General features: G+C 39.5%; 1 protein-coding gene across 3 annotated transcripts in view; it reads right to left on the bottom strand.

Moving 5' to 3' along the window:
• LRMDA (leucine rich melanocyte differentiation associated) overlaps positions 1 to 21,776 on the bottom strand; it is a 1,173,646-nt gene that overhangs the window by 235,676 nt on the left and 916,194 nt on the right. For 2 of the 3 annotated variants that reach the window (XM_061163023.1, XM_061163025.1), the window contains exon 6: positions 20,454 to 20,538. The exons of the other annotated variant lie outside the window; for it this stretch is intronic. In XM_061163023.1, coding sequence (XP_061019006.1) covers positions 20,454 to 20,538 — 85 coding nt within the window. The remainder of the gene's footprint in view (positions 1 to 20,453; positions 20,539 to 21,776) is intronic. 3 annotated transcript variants of the gene reach the window in all.

Raw genomic sequence — 21,776 nt, 5'->3', positions numbered from 1 at the left:
AATGTTCAATATCATGATTTACCTTACATTAACCATTCCATTCTTAATGGGAACATCAGAAAGTAGAAACTAAAAAAAAAAAAAAAAAAGCCAGTGACTTCTGTATACTAGCATTGTGCTGTACTTAGTTGCTTAGTCATGTCCGACTCTTTTGTGACATTATGCATTGCAGCCTGCCAAGCTCCTCTGTCCATGGGGATTCTCCAGGTAAGAACACTGAAGTGGGTTGCCATGCCCTCCTCCAGGGAATCTTCCCAACCCAGGGATCGAACCCAGGTCTCCCACATTGCAGGTGGATTCTTTACTATCTGAGCCACCACGAAAGCCCAAGAATACCGGAGTGGGTAAGCTGTCCCTTCTCCAAGAGATCTTCCCACCCAAGAATCTAACTGGGGTCTCCTGCATTGCAGATGGATTCTTTACCAGTTGAGCTACCAGGGAAGCCCATATTAGCATTATATCTTATTTTATCACTGAATTCTCTCATTAGTCCTTCAGTTGGTTCACTTGTGTTTCCAACTGTTAAAGCAAATAAAAGTGAAAGTGAAGTCGCTCAGTTGTGTCCAACTCTTTGCAACCCCATAGACTGTAGTCTACCAGGTTCCTCTGTCCATGGGATTTTCCAGGCAATAGTACTGGAGTGGGTTGCCATTTCCTCATCTATAAACATGACAGTTTTGGCTTATGCTTTCCATTCTCATGCTTATTGTTTCTTTCTCTTGTTCAATTGCATTAGCTACTATTTCCAGTAAAATATTAAATAATAGTGGTGATCACAGATATCTTATCCTTACTTTAATGGGAATACCTCTTATGTTTACGTATTAAGTTTGATGTTGCCTTTTGGACTGAGACAGATGCAATTTATTATCTTTAGGAAATATATGTCTATTTTTGTATCCTTTTCACCTTATAAAATTATGGCTTTCCTCTTTAAATCTATTAAAAAGATAAAATAAATGAATGGATATCCTAATATTGAAACTTCAATGTATACTTAGAATATATCTTAATTGATCACAATATTTTACTCTTCTGTTTATGTGGCTGGATTTTTTTATAATTATTTTATTTAGGCTTTTTTGCATCCATTTTCATAACCCAGATGAATAGCAATTATTTTTCTCTGTAATTCTTATCAATTCTTCTATAAAGATTTTATTCTCTTTATAAAAATAATTTGGAAGTACTTATTTATCTATGCTCTGGAACAGTTTAAATAGACTTATAATCATCACTGTGGTGTGTAGGAGCCAGCTTGCACTGACTCACAAGAACAGATTGTGTATATTTCTTCAAAGTCCACATTAAGTAACATCACATATGCAGCTTAAAATCAGTCATGGTGGAAATATTCATGCCACAGAAACTGGCACTCTACACACACGGGGTCATATCTCAATGGCCTAGTGATTTTCCCCACTTTCTTCAATTTAACCCTGAATTTTGCAATAAGGAGCTCATGATCTGAGCCACAGTCAGCTCCAGGTCTTGTTTTTGCTGACTGAATAGAGCTTCTCCATTTTCAGCTGCAAAGAGTATAATCTATCTGATTTCAGTATTGACCATCTAGTGATGCCCATGTGATCTCTTGTGTTTTTGGAAGAGGGTGTTTGCTATGACCAGTGCATTCTCTAAGCAAAACTCTGGTGGACTCTTCCCTGCTTCATTTTGTACTCCAAGGGCAAACTTACCTGTTACTCCAGGTATTTCTTGACTTTCTACTTTTGCATTCCAATCCTCTATGATGAAAAAGGACATCTTTCTTTCTTTCTATTTTTTTTTTTTTTGGTGTTAGTTCTAGAAGGTCTTATAGGTCTTCACAGAACTGATGAACTTCAGCTTCTTCAGCATTAGTGGTTGTGGCATAGAATTAGATTACTGTGACAGGGAATGGTTTGCCTTGGAAATGAACCTAGATCATTCTGTTGTTTTCGAGAATGCACTCAAGTACTGCGTTTTGGACTCTTTTGCTGACTGTGAGGGCTGCTCCATTTCTTCTAAATGATTCTTGCCCATAGTAGTAGATAAAATGGTCATCTGAATTAAATTCGCCCAGTCCCATTCATTTTAACTCACAGATTCCTAAAAAGTCAATGTTCACTCTTGCCATCTCCTGCCTGACCACATCCAATTTACCTTGATTTATGGATGTGACACTCCAGGTTCCTATGTAATATTGTTCTTTAAAGCACTGGACTTAAATTTCACCACTAGAAACATCCACAACTGAATGTCATTTCTGCTTTGGCCCAGTCTCTTCATTCTTTCTGAAACTATTTCTTTGCTCTTCCCCAGTAGCATATTGGACATGTACTGACCAAGGGGGCTCATTTTTTGGTATCATGTATTTTTGTCTTTTCATACTGTTCATGGGGTTCTCAAGGCAAGAATAATGGCGTGGTTTTACATTCCCTTCTCCAGTTGACCACATGTTGTCAGCAAGTTTGGAAAACTCAGCAGTGGCCACAGGACTGGAAAAAGTCAGTTTTTATGACAGAGGATGAAATGGTTGGATGGCATCACTGACTCAATGGACGTGAGTTTGAGCAAACTCCTGGAGACATTGAAGGACAGGGAAGGCTGGCGTGCTGCAGTTCATGTCTGACTCTTTGCAGAGTCGGACACAACTGATGATCAACAACCTGGGAAAGATTGAGGGCAGAAGGAGAAGGTGGTGACAGAGGATGAGATGGCTGGATGGCATCACTGACTCAAGGGACGTGAGTTTGAGCAAACTTCCAGGAGGTAGTGAAGCATAGGGAAACTTGGTGCATTGCAATCTATAGGGTCGCAAAGAGTAGGACAGGACTTAGTGACTGAACAACAATAACACATGTGAGGGGAGAGGTGTTTGTTTTGTACGTGTTTTGTGTGTGTGCATGTGTATGAGTTCACAGAGACTCAGTTGTTAAGTACTTAAAAGAGCACTCACTACTCAGGATCTTCTCATGTTTGATAAAATCTCCCTGTGAAATTACCTAAACGTGGTGCTTTTTTGGGGGTGGTGATAGGTCCTTAAAAATTTAATTAAATTTTATTTAATTTAGAAGTCAATATGCTTCAATTTTCTACCTCCTCTGGAGTCAGTTTTGGGGAATTATATATTTCTCGAAAATTTCCACTTGGTCTAGATTTTCAGACATTTGCACAGGATTGAGCAAAGTTAGTTCTTATGATTCTTTTAATTTTCTAGTCTTTTTGTGGCTTTTAATTTTTTATCTACATATAAGCATATATTTGCATTGTTTAATTTCTTTGAATATTTTAGTGACTTCTAAAATTTATCTTTTGTTTTATTCATTATACTGTTTATTACAGTATTATTACATATTTACATATTTCTTACTGTTCACTAACTTTAAAAATTCATTTCTCCCACTTTCTTTCAGTTTACTTAGCTCACTGCTTATGTCAGATGCTTAATTTATCTTTTAGACTTTTACCCTTTTTACAAAAACATGTACTTAAAGCTGTTTTCTATTGAGAATGGTCTTAGATCTATCTCATAGGTTCTTATAGGTAATGATTTCATCATCATATTTCTCTGGCTATTCTATAGTTTGAGCTTGTATATTAGATTTGACTTCAGATTTAGTAGTGTTAGAAAATTTCTGGATGAAAGGGCTTTTGTAATCTGATTTTCTTATTAATTTATAGTTTTAATACATTGTGCCCAGAGTTTTTTGTACTACCTCTTCCCTGGAATTTACTGAAATTTTGCTTATGAGCAATTATATTACTGTGGAAGACTACAATTGACCAAAGCGGTCGGAACACTATTTTGGGTACCACAAGCTCTTCTAGAATTTTGCCACACCCCATTAAGAGGCAGAATTTATTTTTCCTTCCCTTAAACTTGAGCAGGTTTTCTGTGACTATCTTAATGAACAGAATGTAGCTAAAATAACGACTTTGAAGACATAGATTGTAAAAGATTGGTATGGCTTTTGCCTGACTCTTACTCTCTCATAATTTCTTTTGCTCTTATAACTTAACCACTACAAGGAGGTGTTCCAAGTCCTAACTAGGCTACAAAGGAAGATCACACAAAGAAGAACTTAGGTGCCCTGGTCGACAGTCATTATCAACTGCCAAGCAAGTGAGTACACATGTTTTCAGATGATTCCAGCTCCCAGACTTCAAGCCTGCTGTGAGGTACCAGACATTATAGAGCAGAGATAAGTCTTCCCTGTTGTCCTCTCTTGGAATTCCTCACCTGCAAAATCTGTGAACATAATAGACTGTAGTCTTGTGCCAGTAAATGACTCCTCTGACTCATTTAAGGCTCTTATGTTTGAATGCCACCTTGTGATATTTAGGTTGTAGCAGTGCTCTCTTTCTGTACCAGCTTTTTTTTAACTTTTCTGAATTAATTTATTTCTTTTGCTCTCTATAATATAGAGAATTGGATCTTTCTTTATGATCCAATCTGAAAGTCTTTTAAATAGATTAATCAAGCACATTTATATTTTTTCCTGTTGCAGACATGATGGGCCTTAGTTCTATCATGTTATATTTTATAAAAGTGAAACTAAGTTGTGACAAGTATCTTCTGCTTTGCAAATCCTAAAATATTTAGTATGTGGTCTGTTACAGAAAAAGTTTGCTTGATGTAAATCATAATATTGGCTGCAAACAACACTGTATTTACTGCTATCTTTATTGCTCTCACTTTTGCTTTTGTTGCTGCTATAGTACATCTTATCACTTTGGCTAGTATCTCAAGGGAAATATAGAATATTCCTTACCTGCCTCTTCAGGGACTCTAATGAGAATATTTTCAGTCCTTTATTCTTCTCTCTGCAGGTTGCTGTAGGTTTCTGAGATAATCTTTATCAAGTTGGGGAAATTACCATATATTCCCCATTTGCTAGGAGATGTATGCCAAAATGGTTATTAAATTAATAGGTTTCTCCCTTCCTTCCTTCCTTCCTTCCTTGTTTGCTTTCTTCCTTCCTTCCCTTTCTTTTGCATCTATTACCATGATCATATGTAATCTATTTTCCCTTCTAATATTCCAATATGACAACCTTACTGATACATTCTAATAGTAAACTATCCTTTTAATTTTGAGGTAAAGGTTGCTTGGTCATAAGCAGTATTTTTTAATACATTATTAAATTTTATTGTTAATTTCTCATGGAGGATTCTTTTATACACATTAGTAAAAGAGATTGACCTACAGTTTCATTTATGACTCAATTTGTGGATAGCTTTTGGAATTATTTCATATATTTTTAATAAAGAATGTTCATTCTATTTGCTGTTTAACAAAATGTACATATTGTGAAGTTTATTGTCCTTTACTTGTAATTTTCTATGGAAAATATACTAAAGATTTCATTTGTGATTGTAATTGTCAGTTTTATCTAGTATTTCTAGATGTTTTTGCCTCATGTATTTCAATACCATGCTGTTACATGCACTGAGATTCACAATTGTTACAGCTTCCCATTATACCTTCTTACTTATATAACATATCCCTCTTCATCATTTCAATAATTGTCTTCAGCCCTATTTTGTGATATTAACATTGTTATTCCTGGGTTATTATCATGTATCAACTTCTGGGGTTTTGTGGGGTTTTTTGAAATTCCAGTATTTTTCAAGTGTCCTATGTCATTTTATTGTATGTATCTTTTTTAAAAAGCATTTTATTTTATATTTCCTTTATTTTATTTTATTTTTTCCATTTATTTTTATTAGTTGGAGGCTAATTACTTTACAATATTGTAGTGGTTTTTGCCATACATTGACATGAATCAGCCATGGATTTACATGTGTTCCCCATCCCGATTCACCCCTCCTGCCTCCCTCCCTATCCCATCCCTCTGGGTCTTCCCAGTGCACCAGCCCTGAGCACTTGTCTCATGCATCCAACCCATGCTGGTGATCTGTTTCACCCTTGATAGTATACTTGTTTCAATGCTATTCTCTCAGAACATCCCACCCTCACCTTCTCCCACAGAGTCCAAAAGTCTGTTCTGTACATCTGTGTCTCTTTTTCTGTTTTGCATATAGGGTTATTGTTACCATCTTTTAAAATTCCATATATATGCGTTAGTATACTGTATTGGTCTTTATCTTTCTGGCTTACTTCACTCTGTATAATGGGCTCCAGTTTCATCCATCTCATTAGAACTGATTCAAATGAATTCTTTTTAATGGCTGAGTAATATTCCATAGTGTATATGTACCATAGCTTCCTTATCCATTCATCTGCTGATGGGCATCTAGGTTGCTTCCATGTCCTGGCTATTATAAACAGTGCTGCAATGAACATTCGGGTACACGTGTCTCTTTCAGATCTGGTTTCCTCAGTGTGTATGCCCAGGAGTGGGATTGCTGGGTCATATGGCCATATTTCCTTTTTTTTAAACCAAATCTATGAGTACTCTGTCATTTAACTGACCCATCCCCACTCACTATGGCTATTACATTTGTGCCGACTCTTGTGATCTTACTTATTCTTCCAGTCACTCATACTAACTGCTCTGGCTTGGAGACAGCTTTGTTGAGCTATGCCTGAACTAAAGACGGGGAAGGCATATGAATGGGTCGACCTGTGTCACCACCCACTGAAGAGACCGACCTTGTTTGTTGCTGTGAAACTTCCAGTGGTTCCCTGTGCTTAGCGAGTTCCTGGAGCTAATCTTATATTTTAAAGCCCTCTTGCATTTATTTTAGGCTGTGGTTAACCCTTTCAATTCTATCCATCTTACACAAAGTCTACATAGTTTCTGATCGACAACAGTATTGCTTCTTGGTTTCAATTAGTTGTTGGTTAGAGTTTTTAAATTCCCCCATACAGAGCAGTGTAAAGTAGTATAACATCACTTTCACCATATTTGCTAATGCCTTCACATGACTTCCTGCCTCAATCACAGTCGATGGCCTACAAGATGCTACAGGTCCTGACCTCTGATACTGTTCTGACTTCATCTCCACTCCTGCAATCCACCTTTCCTTGTTGGATTACTTTACTCAGCCACACTGGCTCATGAAGCTCTATTTCATGTACACGAGGCATGCTCCTATCTCAAGGCCTTGCACTTACTCTTTCTTTTGCCTGAATAATTTTCCTATCAGATATTCTCAAGTCCCCAGCTCTCACCTTAAAGTTGTTACTTCAGTGCCACTTCTTCAGTGATGGCTTCTCTGCTATCAAGTCTCAAATTACCAGTACATACTCCCTTATCTCCTTTGCCTGATTTTCTTTTCATCATAGACTTAACTCTAACAAATTCAGGGGTAAGGAGGGGGAGCTTTTCTTTCTTTCTTTCTTTTTTAATCTTAGTTATTGTCAACTATAAATTGGCATTTGCCAAGAGCATTGCCAGTGACTGAACAACAACAAGGGCATTTCGCCGTCTACCTCTGTGGAGATTGTGCTGCTGCATTGTTGACCTTCAACACCCCCTGAGTGAGTTCAGGGTGGAATGAAGCACTCTGCTCCAGGGAATCTGGTGGAACAGGTCTTTAGATAGTTAGATAATTTCAGGAAGCGATTTCATGATTCCAATCCCAATCTTTTCATATCTAAAAAGCACTAAATACCTTCATGATGACATCAGTCCCTCCTGACTAGCAGAAATTTTGTAAAATGAGTGCTTAATTGCACTGAATTCCCCCTTCACCAAAATCTTATCTATTGACCTTCCCCCACTGCCTCATTGGGGCAGTCTCTCAGAGCTATCTAAGGTGCTATCTCCCAGGCTGCAGTCTTCATTTTGCCCAAAATGAAACTTAACTCACAACTCTCAAGCTATGCATTTTTAGTCAACATTATCAATCCTTTTTCTCACCAGAATGTAATTTCTCTGAAGACTGAAATTTTTGTCTGCTTTATTTGTCCCTCCATCCCTAATGTTTAGAACAGTGTTTGAAATAAAGTGTATGATCCATTTTGTTGTTTCATTTCTAAAGTGAAAGTGAAGTCGCTCGCTCATGTCTGACTCTTTGTGACCCCGTGGACTGTAGCCCGCCAGGCTCCTCTGTCCTGGGATTCTCCAGGCAAGAGTACTAGAGTGGGTTGCCATTTCCTTCTCCAGGGGATTTTCCCAACCCAGGGATCAAACCCGGGTCTCCCGCATTGCAGGCAGACACTTTATCCACTGAGCCACCAGGGAACCAGTTCCCTGGTTTCTAAGTCGTGTCCAATTCTTTTGCAACTCCAAGGATAGTAGCCCATCAGCCTCTCCTGTCCATGGGATTTCCCACCAAAGAATACTGGAGTAGGTTGCCATTTCCTTCTCCAGGGGATCTTCCTGACACAGGGATTGAAGCTGTGTCTCCTATATTTGAAATCGTTTACCTCAGATTGGGACTTGAACCCATGTGGCTGGGACTCGAACCCAGCCAAAAACCACAGTATCTGGTTTCAGGACCTAATGAAGCTCAGGTTCTTGATATCTCATTGCAGAAAGAATTCAGTGAGAGACAAAGTGATAGGTAAGAAATGGATTTACTCAGATTCAGAGAGAAACACGCTTCATAGACAAGAGTGTAAGCCGTTGAAGAGGGCCAGTGCAGCTGTGAAATGTGGCATGGGTAGTTTTTATGGGCTGGGTAATTTCAAATGCTAATGAGCAGGAGGATTATTCCCCAAAATGGGGAAGGGGTGGAGATTTCCAGGAATTGGGCCACTGTCCACTCCTTGCTCTTTTGACAGTGCCTTGCAACTGTCATGGTGTCTCTGGGTGTGTTCTTTAGGCTGATTGAGGATCAAGGTCTAATCAAAGTTGTCTAGTCTGCCATCTTCCACACATTTGATTCTAATATTGTGTCCTTGGGTTTTGTCATTCTTTCAAATCTTGTGCCCTTCCCTTTTCCCTCCTATACACATTGGCAGGTGAAATCTTTACCACTAAGCCATCAGGGAAGCCCATATGACCCATAGATATTTGTTTAATTAATTAATAGATTTCTAGGGATTCAGAATAAGAAAAGGAGGCGGTTGAACATGTCATTATGCTGTTTTAATTCTTCCTGTGCTTTACAATCTCCTAGATATGCCTGCACTCACTTCCCTGACTAACCTGTTCTCCAGGGGATTTCAGCTATTTGATTGTACACTTACGAGGTAAGTTCTAGGAAGATTCCAAGTAAGCAGATGAAGAAAGGGAGAAATCAGACATAAAAAGAAAAGCTCTCTATTGAGTAAAAAAAAGAAGTTGTGTGGGAGAATGGTTATATGGGTTTCTTTAATCAAAAACAAAGAAAGGGACAGCATCTTATCCTCTTTGACTCTCCTTGATTTGGAAAAAACTGATGAGGTAGAGCAAGATAAATAAAGGAATAAAGAGCTAATCCACAAGGGAGAAGACTGCTTTATTGCTCTTACACAGATGTCTGTCCTTACAAAACAGGATTTTTTTTTTTTTCTTTCAGGGAGGGTGGGAATAGGGGTAAAAGAGCAACAATTTAAATTGGAATCTCCAGGCAGTCTGTGTTTGGGAATTAGCATTGCATTATTTTCCTGGCTCCCCACCCCCTCTTGTCTTTTAGTTGAGAAACATTTGCCCTGGAACAGTACACAGAGTTTGCATTAGCATCCCTGAGGATAGAACTTTGACCCCACAGACTAAGGAAGCTACAAATGGAAAATTCCAAGTTGCTATACTCTTTTATTTTCATGCTAATGCTTCTGCAGAGAGTATTTAAAGAAACAGATGCACAAGAATAAAAAGAGTCCAGGACTAAGAACTCCTCTGACAACAGAGGAGTGTTTTTCCAGCTTGGTCTTGTATCTGTCTGTGCCTGCAGAAGTCCAGAGGGGTCAAGGTGAAACCCTGGTTTCATTTTATTAAAAAAGCTGAACTAGCATTGACAAGAACTCTGGATCTGTGTTTCAAATCCTGGTCGGATTTGAAAGTTGTATTAAGTTTCATTTCACTTCCTTCAGGCTACACTATCCAACTTTCAAAGATGGATGAGCACACCCTTCAGTAAAAGGCATTGGGGAATAATGATTTCTTAGTCTCCCTTGCCAGTCCACACCTGATCTCAAAAATACTCACCCTTTCCTTAGAACCAACTCTAAATGGCACCCACTGTACTTCCAGTCCATCAGCTACTTTCCTCATATTCTGTACAATGACAATAATTAAAAAAAAAAAAAAAAAGGCTCTTTTTTTTTTTTTTTTAGAATAACTTTATCCTAGGATTAAATTCTCAAGTTGAAGACATATCAGAGCACTACATTCTGCAAAGCCAAATACTCCCAACATTCTTCTTTTGATATACAAACAAAACATTTTACTTCACCACAGGCTTGCCCCGCAGAGCAGCAGCATCAGAAAGGTAGAATCATTCTAACTAACCCCTGCTTTAAGGTTGCTTGTCACATGTACTCCTCACCTAGATTATGGCCAGAAATTAAACAAGAACTCCACTTGGTCTCTCCCCAAGTTCTCTTTAACACTGTGAAACATCTTTTCTCCAGGATTCCTTCAAGTTTGTCAACTATACAGATTGTTTCATTCCAGCCGTTGCTCTAGAACTTTTATGTTCAAAGTGTGTAGGGCCAACAATGGGTAGAAATGTAAGAGCAGAGAAGTAGGGGATGGAAGATTTATTCTGAAATTGCGTTTCTATATTAAACACATGTTTGTGTCTCAGTTTTTAGGTATCTATAAGATGACTTGGAGAAGGAGGTCTTAGACACTTAGAAGCAGAGAATGGAAGGAATAAAGCCCTTTCTTTAGTAGTGGCCACTCCCATGTGATAAGACAAGCCTGGCTTTCTCTAACCTATTTCCTTTCAACTCAGTTCCTACCTTCATCCGAGGCCACCTCCCCACACTTCCGTCCTCACTCAGCTCTCCCTTTCCTGCACTCTTGGATCTAGCTTCACCACTGCTTTCCATGGGTACGGGTTTCCTTCTCCAATTAGACTACAGGATTCCTGAAGGCAGAGCTCATAGCATCTTTTGCATTTTCCACAACCTCCAGTACAAGGTTCCTCTCGAAAAACCCATGACTGGCTGACTGATTGAAGAAACAGAAATAGGCCCCTGCAGTGACCTGAAGCATATGGAATTCTGATTAAGGGAACCGAGAAGGCAGAAAGCCCAATTCCACACCCTTCATAAAGTACGCACATCCCAACAAATCCCAAGTTATTGGAAAAGTAACAGCCCCGTCCCCTGACCAACCCCAACCAAGAATTTCATTAGTATGGATAAAGACCCAGAGCAGTAAATATTAATGGCTGGAAGGGGGAACAGGAGGACAGAAGGCTGAACCAAGCAGGTGTTCACTCACTCAATTTCAATCCACTAGCAGCCAACAACGTCATCGTTTGGCCTTCTTGAGCTCGCCGACAGGCCATTTTTCATGATTTTACCATTTCTGGCCAAATGCAAACTTTTTAATTAAATGAACCACACAATTCCAGATGTTTGTTTATTTGTTCCAAAAAGGTTGTAAAAGCTCTACATGAGGAAAAAACCTGAGGCAGTGGTAAAGTTTTCTATGAGATGAGGAAACAAATGAGTGGGAAGACCTAAGCCTGGGAAGTTAAGGTTGGGCAGACCTCTCAGCAGAATGATCTAGACCAAAAGCGTTGGCTTCAAAGAGCTCTCCTTCCAGAAACCCAAGATTTGGGAATAAGACACCCTGGGCCCTTATTAGTTTTTATAAGAATGTAGCTCATCTTGAGCCGAAGGTCCAAACGAGAACACATTTTTGCAGCTGCCCTGCCTGCTTCTTATATGTTTGTTCCTGTTGCCATGAGCTCTACTACATTAATTTCAGCAGTCTTATATTTAACAGGCCAGATTATAGCTCATGGCTGAGTGACAGTGGGGAATCCTGCTAGAGGGAAGGGAGAGGGGATATAGGCAGAGACTGCAGCTTCCCATGAAGCAGGCTGGCTTCCTCACAGCTGTCTGTTCTCTGGTACCCTCTACCTCTGAGTATATTCAGTCATTAAGTCAGCCAATTGCATTTGTTACAGAATGGTTCTTACATACCTTCCACTATTCGTCAGCCACTCCATTCCTGCAGCATCAAATGCTCGATTTTTTCACCATTACCCTCATTGATTCTGTACTCTAAATTTTGGTTTCAAAAGCAATATCAGAAATACTTTGAATAACATGGGGAGGAAAAGTATTGATTGTCCATTTTCTCTGATACCCGAGCCAGGGATACCCTGAAACCAAACCCTTAGCAACCTCAAACCACAACTCCACCGCGGCCATAAGTTTCCCTTTACATCGCCCCCACCCCTGCTCCACTGGCAGTGTTCTGGCCCAGCTGTCCTGCCCATCTGTTCTCAAGTTGTTTCCTAAATTACCTTTGCTGGAAACCTGCTCTTTAGAGGCAGTCACGTAACTTGGTGTCAAGAAATCCAAAGCCTCTAAAACTGGGCCACACTCCCTTCAAGACAATCCCACAATGGCCTTTGAGTCCTGGCTCTTTTCCTTCCAATCCCCTTGCAGACTGCTTGCATATTAATAACCACAGAGCAGAGCTTTAAATCAAATCTAGACTCAAATTCTACCTGTTCAAGGCCTGTCCTAACACAAACTCATTCTACATAAGAAAACTTATTTCTGAATTTTTCAAAATTGGGTCCCTGCCTCCACCGAGTTCTGTCTATTCTCAGGTTTTCTTTACCCATTTCCTTTTTCTGGATGTCCTTCTTCTGCCCTCCACCTTTAGTTGTCCTTCAAAGCTCTAGGACAACACCTAAACAGTCATACCTAACTACTCTAGCCTTTACTGATTTTCTTTTCCAAGCATTTTTAACACTTGTGGCCTTTACCAAGTAAGGCAACTCTTAATTATATAATATCTGTCTGGTTGGCATTGCTTCATTTTTTATATATCCTTAATCAAACTATAAATTCTTACATGACATATACCATGTTCTCTGTTTCTAAGTTCTCCATTAACCCTAACACATACTTTGTTCACAGTGGATAAAAAATAAAGACATACTGGAGGACTCCTTGAATGTTGGTGCTCAGGGCAAGATTTGTCCTCTCAGGAGTTACACCTGATCACATCCTAGCTCTTCCCTTGCAATGGAGGGCAGAAAAACCAGCCCACATCTTCAAAACTTCAGGACATTTCATCTTCAACTCTGTCAATTCCAGACTCTCCTTCTTCTTCTTTTTTTTTTTTTTTAAATAAATAGAGGGTTGTATTTTACCACTATTTTTATTTGGTCCATCTGTTGGTGGAAGGGTTATCCTTTTGACTTCTCATCCTACAGAGGTAAGGATTATTACTGTTGGGAGTGTGGAGCAAGAGTCCATTTTCTTGCTTTGCTTTGCTTCTGGAATGAAAGAACCAAGTCCCTAGTCCCTTTGTGTCTATGAGTGCACCACAGTTCTGCCCAAAGAGTAGAAATAAAGCAATCATGGAGACTGCAAATGAAAAATCATCCTTGGAGAAAAAGGATAGGAAATGGACCCCTATGGATTTCAAATGCTTAAAGGAGGTTGCTTCAAGTTCCTGGCTAAAGTCCATGCCAGTCCTGATAATAGTCTAACAGATTCATCCATCTTCAGATTCCACTTGGCTTGCTCTTCCATCACTGACAGCTTCCCAGACAGCGAGAGCACACATGCACATCTATCTATATATATGCGGAAGTTTTAATCTACACCACCCTCCATTCCAATCCACCCAGCATTGCTCTGCACGGAGTGAAGCTATTGACCCTGCAAAGCAGCAAGGAGATGAATTTGATGACCCAGACTAGAGTTTTTAAACCATTTCAGCAAGGTCTAGAATCAAAGGAAAGTACAATTTATTCAGCACTTAGTAAAGTCCTTTTACTTAGGTACAGAGTGCACACACTGAAAATAGACTCCCGCTGCCACACAGATAAAATAAACCTGTCAACCACTACTGTCAAATCACTAGTCACCTCGATTAAATAAAGGAAACTTTAGCATCTCTCAGCATCTGAGACTTCCACCAAGATTCTAGGCCCATGAAAGCATTATGAAGGGAAGAAAAAACTAAAGTGAGGGGTTCTGTTGAAAATGTCATCAGAGGAAAGTATTTTACATAATTAGAAAATGCTAATAATAGTTCTGCACAGGGAATCAACACACTCTGCCCCCACACATCCAGGGCAAAGCCACAGCACACAGAATCTGAGACAGGGGAGCCAAGACTATGCAGTTGTTTGGCAGGACCCACAGACCAACCATGTCCCCCTTGGCGAGGAGTGCTTCCACATCAATTGCCAACTTCTCATTTTCTTTTTCAGTTTTCTTCTCTCTGTCTCTCTTTTTCTCCTGCTGCTATCCCTACCCACATCTTTGTTTCTTTTTATCCACAACTTTCATATACTTTCCACAGGGGAAAGCTAGATCCATCATGCTTCTCTGAATCTTCAATGAATCAATCACATTTTCTGAGAAATCATCTAATGGTTAGCTCCCTTGAAAAAGTAATCAAAATATTCTGGGAGAACAGAAGGCCACAAATAAACAGCTCACCTTGGTTATGAGTCTAATCTTAGGTGAGAACTACCTGGCAGAGTCAGCATAACCATGGGATTGCTAATTCCATCTTTTTAAATGGTCAGTGAAAACCAACAAGCAATAGGCAAGAAGACTTCTTGATGCTGAACTGGTAAGAGTTCAGCTAATACACCTATTTTCTTTGAGTCTTCGCTATTATTCTGTGTAGATTCCATTTATAATGATCAAGTCTACTTAAGCCTTCACATTCCTTGTGGGTTGACCTTAGCAAGATGGTAGAAATATGAAAAATAGAAAAAGGATTTTAAATTGTCTGAGGGAGAAAGACTGTTTTCAAATCCTATAAGCTAAAACAAATTATGATGAAGTTTGGTTATCAAGCAGCCCCATCCTGAGCTTTCCTGGAAGTATTCTGCTTGCTGGCATACAGTTTTTGTGGCCAACATCTCCCCATCCCAAACATTTTCACCTATGTTGACACATCTTCATTTATATACATTTAATTTTCCTCTGATTCATTTCACTTTGGCTTATTTAAATAGTTAAAGCAAAACTCTCTGCATTTACGACTTCTGCGAAAATGTGTTTTTATGATATCTCAAGCTAAAACTGTTTAAAAAATAAAAATAAAAAATGCCTGCAGTTTTTCTTTCTGTCTTTTTCTTCTTTTTTGGATGACACTCATCGAGCTGCTTCATGGAGAAATACAGAAAAATCAATTGCTAAGCATAAAATGCAATGCACATTAAGGAAACTGCAAATGATAACTAATTATGATAAGTTGCTATGTAAATCACTCTGTGACAGTCCCAGTAATCAATTCCCAACACAAATAGACCAAGCCCCAGTTGGAGAAGAGGATGAGCTTCTTAGAACTGTGTCAATAAAAATAATGGCAAGGTTTCCAACAACTGATAGAAGTAGGGTGTTATCATCCCCAAGCAAGTTTTCATAACAGATTCCCTCAGATTCTTGCTCTCTTTCATACTTTTAAAGTCCAGTGCATAATATGACAAGCTAACTGTGGTACATCTTCCAGATTGGGAGGTGGGGGAGTAATAATTCAGGGATGTTCACTGGTTTTGCAATTATTTTGCAAAATGGGTGTGTGCAAACAACTGGAATGAGACTCTCAACCTGAGAGCTGTTGGCAAGGTAGGATTACGGTAGATGTGCCAACTTGTCTGTTTTAATTGGGCACTGCCACTATCCACTCCTGAGGTCTTCTCTGTGGATCAGAAACTAGAAACTACATTTCCCAAAATCCCCTCTGTGCATGGTTCTTGGTTAGTGTGGGCCAAAGAGAGAGACAGTATGATTTGGAAATCCAGAAAGAAGGGGCAGGGCAACATGTGGGTAGTCCATAAAGTTTGAAGAACCGAATGCTGCAGGCTGAGAAAGTTAGTAGGAGATGCCCAAGGATTTCTGAGAGGCACAGAAATGGTCATCAAGCTCTTAAGAATCACAAGTCTCAGAGCTGAGACTTGGGGTGACACTCTCCCTGCCAGTCCTTTCCTGCATGTGTAAGCCTCTCATTCCTTACATTAAAGCCTTTCATAATTTGAATAGTGTGCATTAAATTTTCCCTGTCTGAATTCAGACTGGTACCAGAGCATTTTCCTCTTTGGCTTTTCAAACTGTCTCTGCTTCTGTATGTATAGATTTGTAATTTTTTTTTTTATAAAAGGGTGTCAGAAAGGCGTAACAGGAAGTTCTTTTGACAGAACAGGCAAGGATGCCATACTTTGTCACAGTCTTTGGGAATGCACCTTTGACAGCGGACAGCTCCAGGTTGGGCCTTTTCCTGTATGTTCTCTCCTCTTTCCCCCAGCACAATGCCACAGTGAATCCTGCATCTGCTTCACATATCCTGTGTAAAGGGTAAATATCTGGGGTGGCCTGGGATCCAAGGATATAGACTCTGGATTTTTTCCTTTCCTGTGTTGCTGAGTGATTCAGTCTTTCCTAGTAATTGTTGCGGGTGTCTTCCTCTGTTAAATGAGAACAGTAATATTTATTCTCCCCACCTTACTGGGTGTATTGATGGTCTCTGCTCTAAATAGAAATGTTTTCCCAAAAGACACAATGGTTAATAAAGATGCAAATTCTACTTCTAATAGCTACTAGATAAAAAGTAGCAATATATGGCTTTTGGGGGTATATCCTATGGCCAGGATATATTGAAAGAGACATTTCTCCAACAAACATTTCAACATTCCTCATAAATGTGGCTATCCACTGAAGATGTAGCATGCAGACCATCACTAGGTAGCAGTTGGCATCACTGATACAGCACCATGTCCCCATATTCTGAAGACATGCTCAGAACTAGAGGAGAATTCTCAGAGAGATTTTAAGCAGACTGTTCTAAAACTATCTTTACATAACCTGCATCTTATTGAGAGTCCAGTCCCTTCTCTGAGAGCTTCTATACTAGCACAAGAATTCCATAAGTTGCTTTAATTCATCCTATTCCTTTCCATCATCAAAACACCAGAGTCTGAAAACTAAGACTTCAAAATAACTATCTACTTGGAAGTTATGCAATACGGCTAAATGCTGTCTGGCAATGAACCAACAGATAAAGCTCCCGTCCAAGATGACTTGGGTTTCTGAAAGCAACAGAGTTGAGGTCTGCCATTTATAAAACTGGCCTCTCCCTTCAGTATGTGCTCACCCCCAAAGGCAGATGGGTCTCCTTCCTCAGATGCAATCAAGTTACCTTGCAAGTTATGTGCAACCAGGTACTTAGATAACAACAAGAGGTACCAAAGTTACCGCCTTCCCCCTGGGTTTCTATCACTCATCATTTACTGAACAAATATTTATGGATCTCTGATTAAGTAGGAGGTCCTGTGACAGGCACTGAAGATATAGCATAAACAAACACCAGTACCTCCAACCTCCACCCCATCCCGATCTCCACCGAAAGCTGCCATCCAGGAAAACAGCCCCTGAAAAGGGAAAACTGACCTAATGCAAATGGATAGAGCAGGATCAGAGGAGCTTTTCTTGGCGCTGTGGTGTTTCAGCTTATACCTAAGTAGGAGTTAGTGATGTGAAAGAAAAGAGTTAGAATCTATATTGCCCTTCAGGGAGCTTGTGCATCTCTGAAGAGTTCAAGACATACACAGACCTGACCTGTGTTATATAAAGCAGAATATAAGCAACTACACAAAGGAGATAAGGGCTTCCCAGGTGGCTCAGCAGTGAAGAATCCATCAGCCAGTGCAGGAGACACAGGTTCACTTTCTGGTCCTGGAGAAGGAAGTGGCAACCCACTCCAGTATTCTTGCCTGGAAATCCCCACGGACAGAGGAACCTGATGTGCTACAGTCCACAGGGTCGCAGAGTTGGACTCGACTTAACAACTGAACAACGACAAAGGAGATAAAGAAGGGGGGAAATTCCATGAAGGTACGATAACTAAAAATCTCACAGAAGAAGCATAAAGCGCTGGGCATCACTGTCTCTAGGAGGTTTGGATTATCTATACGTTATAGATGGAAAAATAGAGTCCCCTGACTCCTAATCGTTATTCTGAGCTCAGACTTCTCTTGCATTTGAATCTACAGTTCTTAGGACATGGATCTCTGGTCTATCAAACTCGACATTGGAAGTTACATAAAAGGACAAGCACAGAGAAAATGGCATGTATAGAAAAATAGCAATTTGTACATGAACTACTACCTACCAGTTTGTGTAGTCGCTGGTGCGGAATGAAAAGAGATTGGGAACCAGATGAATCAAAAATTATTTACAAATAGAATTTCCACTTAGGACTTTACAGACTGAGTTCAGACATCATGGAGGATTTCACCTGGGAAACAACTGGTGTAATTTGCCTTTATAACATGGAAGTACCTCTCTGGATAAATGTTTGCAGGCTGTTTCCATGGAAATATTAACAAATGACACTCAAGGAGTCTGGTGATCTAAGGAATCAGAAACTTAGAATAATTTCTTTAACTTAAATACAAAAAAAAACCCAAGATATCATTAAGTGGTTTCATTCTGGTGCTGAAAACTATTGTTTTCCTCATTTGTCACTGCATAATTCATGCCAAGCTGAAATATATTAGTCTCATATTTTCCCTACACATATCAGCTCAACAGTAATTCAGCCTAATGGGCGTCTTTGGTTCTCTCTTTCTGGTCTCCTCAGGACCATAAGTCCAAAGACCTGGCCATCACTTCATGATGCTGACTTGCTTTTTCAACAACCAAGTACTTAGCAATGATTAGGCAACAGATGTATTAAATGTGTATTAACTGCTCAGGAAAATCAAGACATCTGTCTTGGCTTCCATTAAATAACACTTTTTCCACTGGTGTTGTACTCTGATGTCATTCAAGAGTGTCTATTTTAACTCAGACCACATTAGGCATTTTTCCGTATCCCAAGTATTAGCCAAGTATCTTCAAAACTTATTGTTTTATATTCCTTTTTTTCAAGGTTCAGATTTTTTATATCACTGTTACAATGACAGATGATCTTTGCCCTGTTACTGATGACTATCACTTATTTGATCAGGTCCTTTTGTTGTGAAATCTCAATTTCATGGCCAGATGAACTGAAGCAGGCTTGAGGGCTCTGAGACTTCAGTTCCTATTCATGTAATCAACACAAACTCAATCAATTCAAATACAAGAGACGAATAAATAAATCCATGAGACTATGATGCAAGGCTTAATTTGTTATCCCTTCTAGACAGGGTATAATAATTTGTGTAGAGGAATCCCCACCTCCCACCCCTGTGAAAAACAGTCTCTAAAGGGATATACTCAAAATCTTCATAAGAATATTCAGAAGAGATCTGTTCATGCCCCTCAAAACACATTGGCAGCTATTTATGCTACTTGACTTTGAGCAAAATTGATTTTCACAAATTGAATATTTCCAGAATGGAATCAGAACTGAACCCTAATTAAACCAACACATAATTATGTTTTAATTAATATTAATTATTAATTAATTAATTAAACCAACTCCACTGAATCCAGACATCAAACAGAAAACACAAGTCCAAGTCACAGATACCTGGGATCCTACAGAATGTTAGTGTGCCATTTACCCAAAGCCCCCATGTCTCCCTAGAGGGCCAGTTCCATCACTTTCTGATAATCTCTACAGACTTGGCTCCTACCCAACCCATCCTGCAATGCAGCTTGGAGGACAAAGCCGGAATAGCCCTTCTTCAGTGTCCCTTGAATGTACAGGGGAATTTCCTGCTTGGGGAAGTGATGTTTAAAAGTATGTAGAGCCCTCAACCTAAGCCTGTTCTTACTTACCTTTGGAAGGAAGATTCATAACTATGAAATATGACTATGGTCATAACCAGAATAAAAAGGGGTAAACAAATTATATCACATGGCCTCTTCCTGTCCTAACCAATTACAACAAAAGTGATCACATGGTCCTTGGTTTAAACAGCCAGGTTGGAGATAAAGCATGTTTCAACCACATTCCTTGCAGACTCTAGAGATGACAATAGAAATTCAAGGCTTTGGAAGAGCTGGGTAAGCCAAATTAAAATTTCAAGGATCAGAGAATTCAAGGAAAACTGCATATTGATTCTATCCTTTTAGCTGTAATGTAGAGTTCACTCATTTTGAAATTACAGATTTCAACTATAATACTCCCAAATAATGACACTTTTACAAATATTAGTGAGTTTCCCAATTGCTCTCTGCCACTTTCTCTGGAGGTAATGACCTCCTTTGTAACTTTTAAGTGTGATAATATCTTTGCTTAAAGAAAAAAAAAAAAATCACAAAATTATATTCCACCATAGACTATTTGCCTTCTAATCGACTGCCACTAAATTCTATTTAATATGAGTCAAAATTACTAGGCTTGACAGGTATGATTTCTCATCATGGACTTGAAAAGCACTTGTTCCATCCAAAGTGCCGAGGAAGCCGTAATGATCCCCGAGCTCCGCACAGCCCGGCATCTCTCCCTGCAGCCATAAAGCGCAATAAAAAGCAGGGTTCCTACCTCGGTGACTGGTGAGTTCCCTGGAAGCAGAAGGCAGGGGTGTGTAGTGGCTCTTAGGAGAGACAACAACTCTGTCACTGGAGGGCTGTGTGAAAAAAAAAAAAAACACAGCAACATGAGCAACGCCAAACACTAAACCCTTCCGTTTACCAAACTTGTCTCCTTGGGATCTGGGTTTGGACAACATGTTACGGACCAAGGCTCTTCTTAGGAAGCAAGAGCTGTCTCTGTTGAGATAATATGTTGGTAAGTGTAGGGTCAAATATAATGCTTTGAAGGGACTTGTACTGGTGGAAGGGATCTGAGACAAGGGGATGGTTTGTTTATTGAGTGGAATTTTGAGGAGGAGAAGGAAAAGAGATGTTGAGGGCAGGAAATGATGCAGACTTAGATTTCTATTACAGTTATTCCCCAATAGCTTTCTACCCAAAATTCACACAGATTAAACGCTTACTGTACATAGATTTCTACGAAACCAGTGAAGAGGCTGAGCTTGGCCTGCAGGGTGGATGGGACAAACAGGGCTGGTTTACTGGGCCCAGTGGCATGGAGACAGGGGAAAGGTGAAGACATAAGAAGCATGAAGTGACCCTAGAGAAGACCTTGCAGTTGGGGTTGTGGCTACATTTAACAATAGCACTAAAAAATCATCTGAAATTTGAAGTACAATGGTTATCAACAAAACTTTGCCATTTGGAGGGCTGAGAGAAAATGATATGAAATCTATCTGTGAAGATGCTTTTTTTCCTACATGCAAAGTGCTTTAACCATCCACCTTGATATGGTGTGACCCAGGCTGCTCTCTTTCTCTTTCTCTAATTAGTGCTACATCCATGGGGGCTAAGGTGTGAGGAAAGACCACACCTGGAGAGTAGGTGTCACTCAGGGCTACTGACCAGTATGTCATATTTAGAGTGAGGTAGTGTGGAACACGAAGCATCACTACTGCAATTCTTACTGAGACTTCTGAATCAAACATCACTTTTTTTTTTTTAATATCCTAAAAAGAACATCTGCTAGGATCAAAATCCTAAGCTTACAACCTTTCCAGGCTTCATGAAAAAGTAAATTTCATTAATGCTACATTTTTCTTTCTGGAAAAGGAAATGCATTCTATGGGATATATTTGCCCTAGTAGGAGCAGGCTTTTTCTCCAAAGAGATTATCGACATTATAGGAATCAAAACTAAGTAGGAGATTAGACCTACTTGCTAGAAAAACCCTTTAAACCCTGTTTCTGACATTTGAGATGTTTGATTAAGCGGCTTTCAGTAGAGACTTAGAGAAAGAGTTCTGAATGGTGCAAAAGCAGAAGCTATGTCC

Source organism: Dama dama, chromosome 15 (genome assembly GCF_033118175.1).
Source record: "Dama dama isolate Ldn47 chromosome 15, ASM3311817v1, whole genome shotgun sequence".
Taxonomy (NCBI): Eukaryota; Metazoa; Chordata; class Mammalia; order Artiodactyla; family Cervidae; genus Dama; species Dama dama.
The sequence above is the reverse complement of the archived record's forward strand: the minus strand, read 5'-3'. Positions and strand labels throughout refer to the sequence as shown.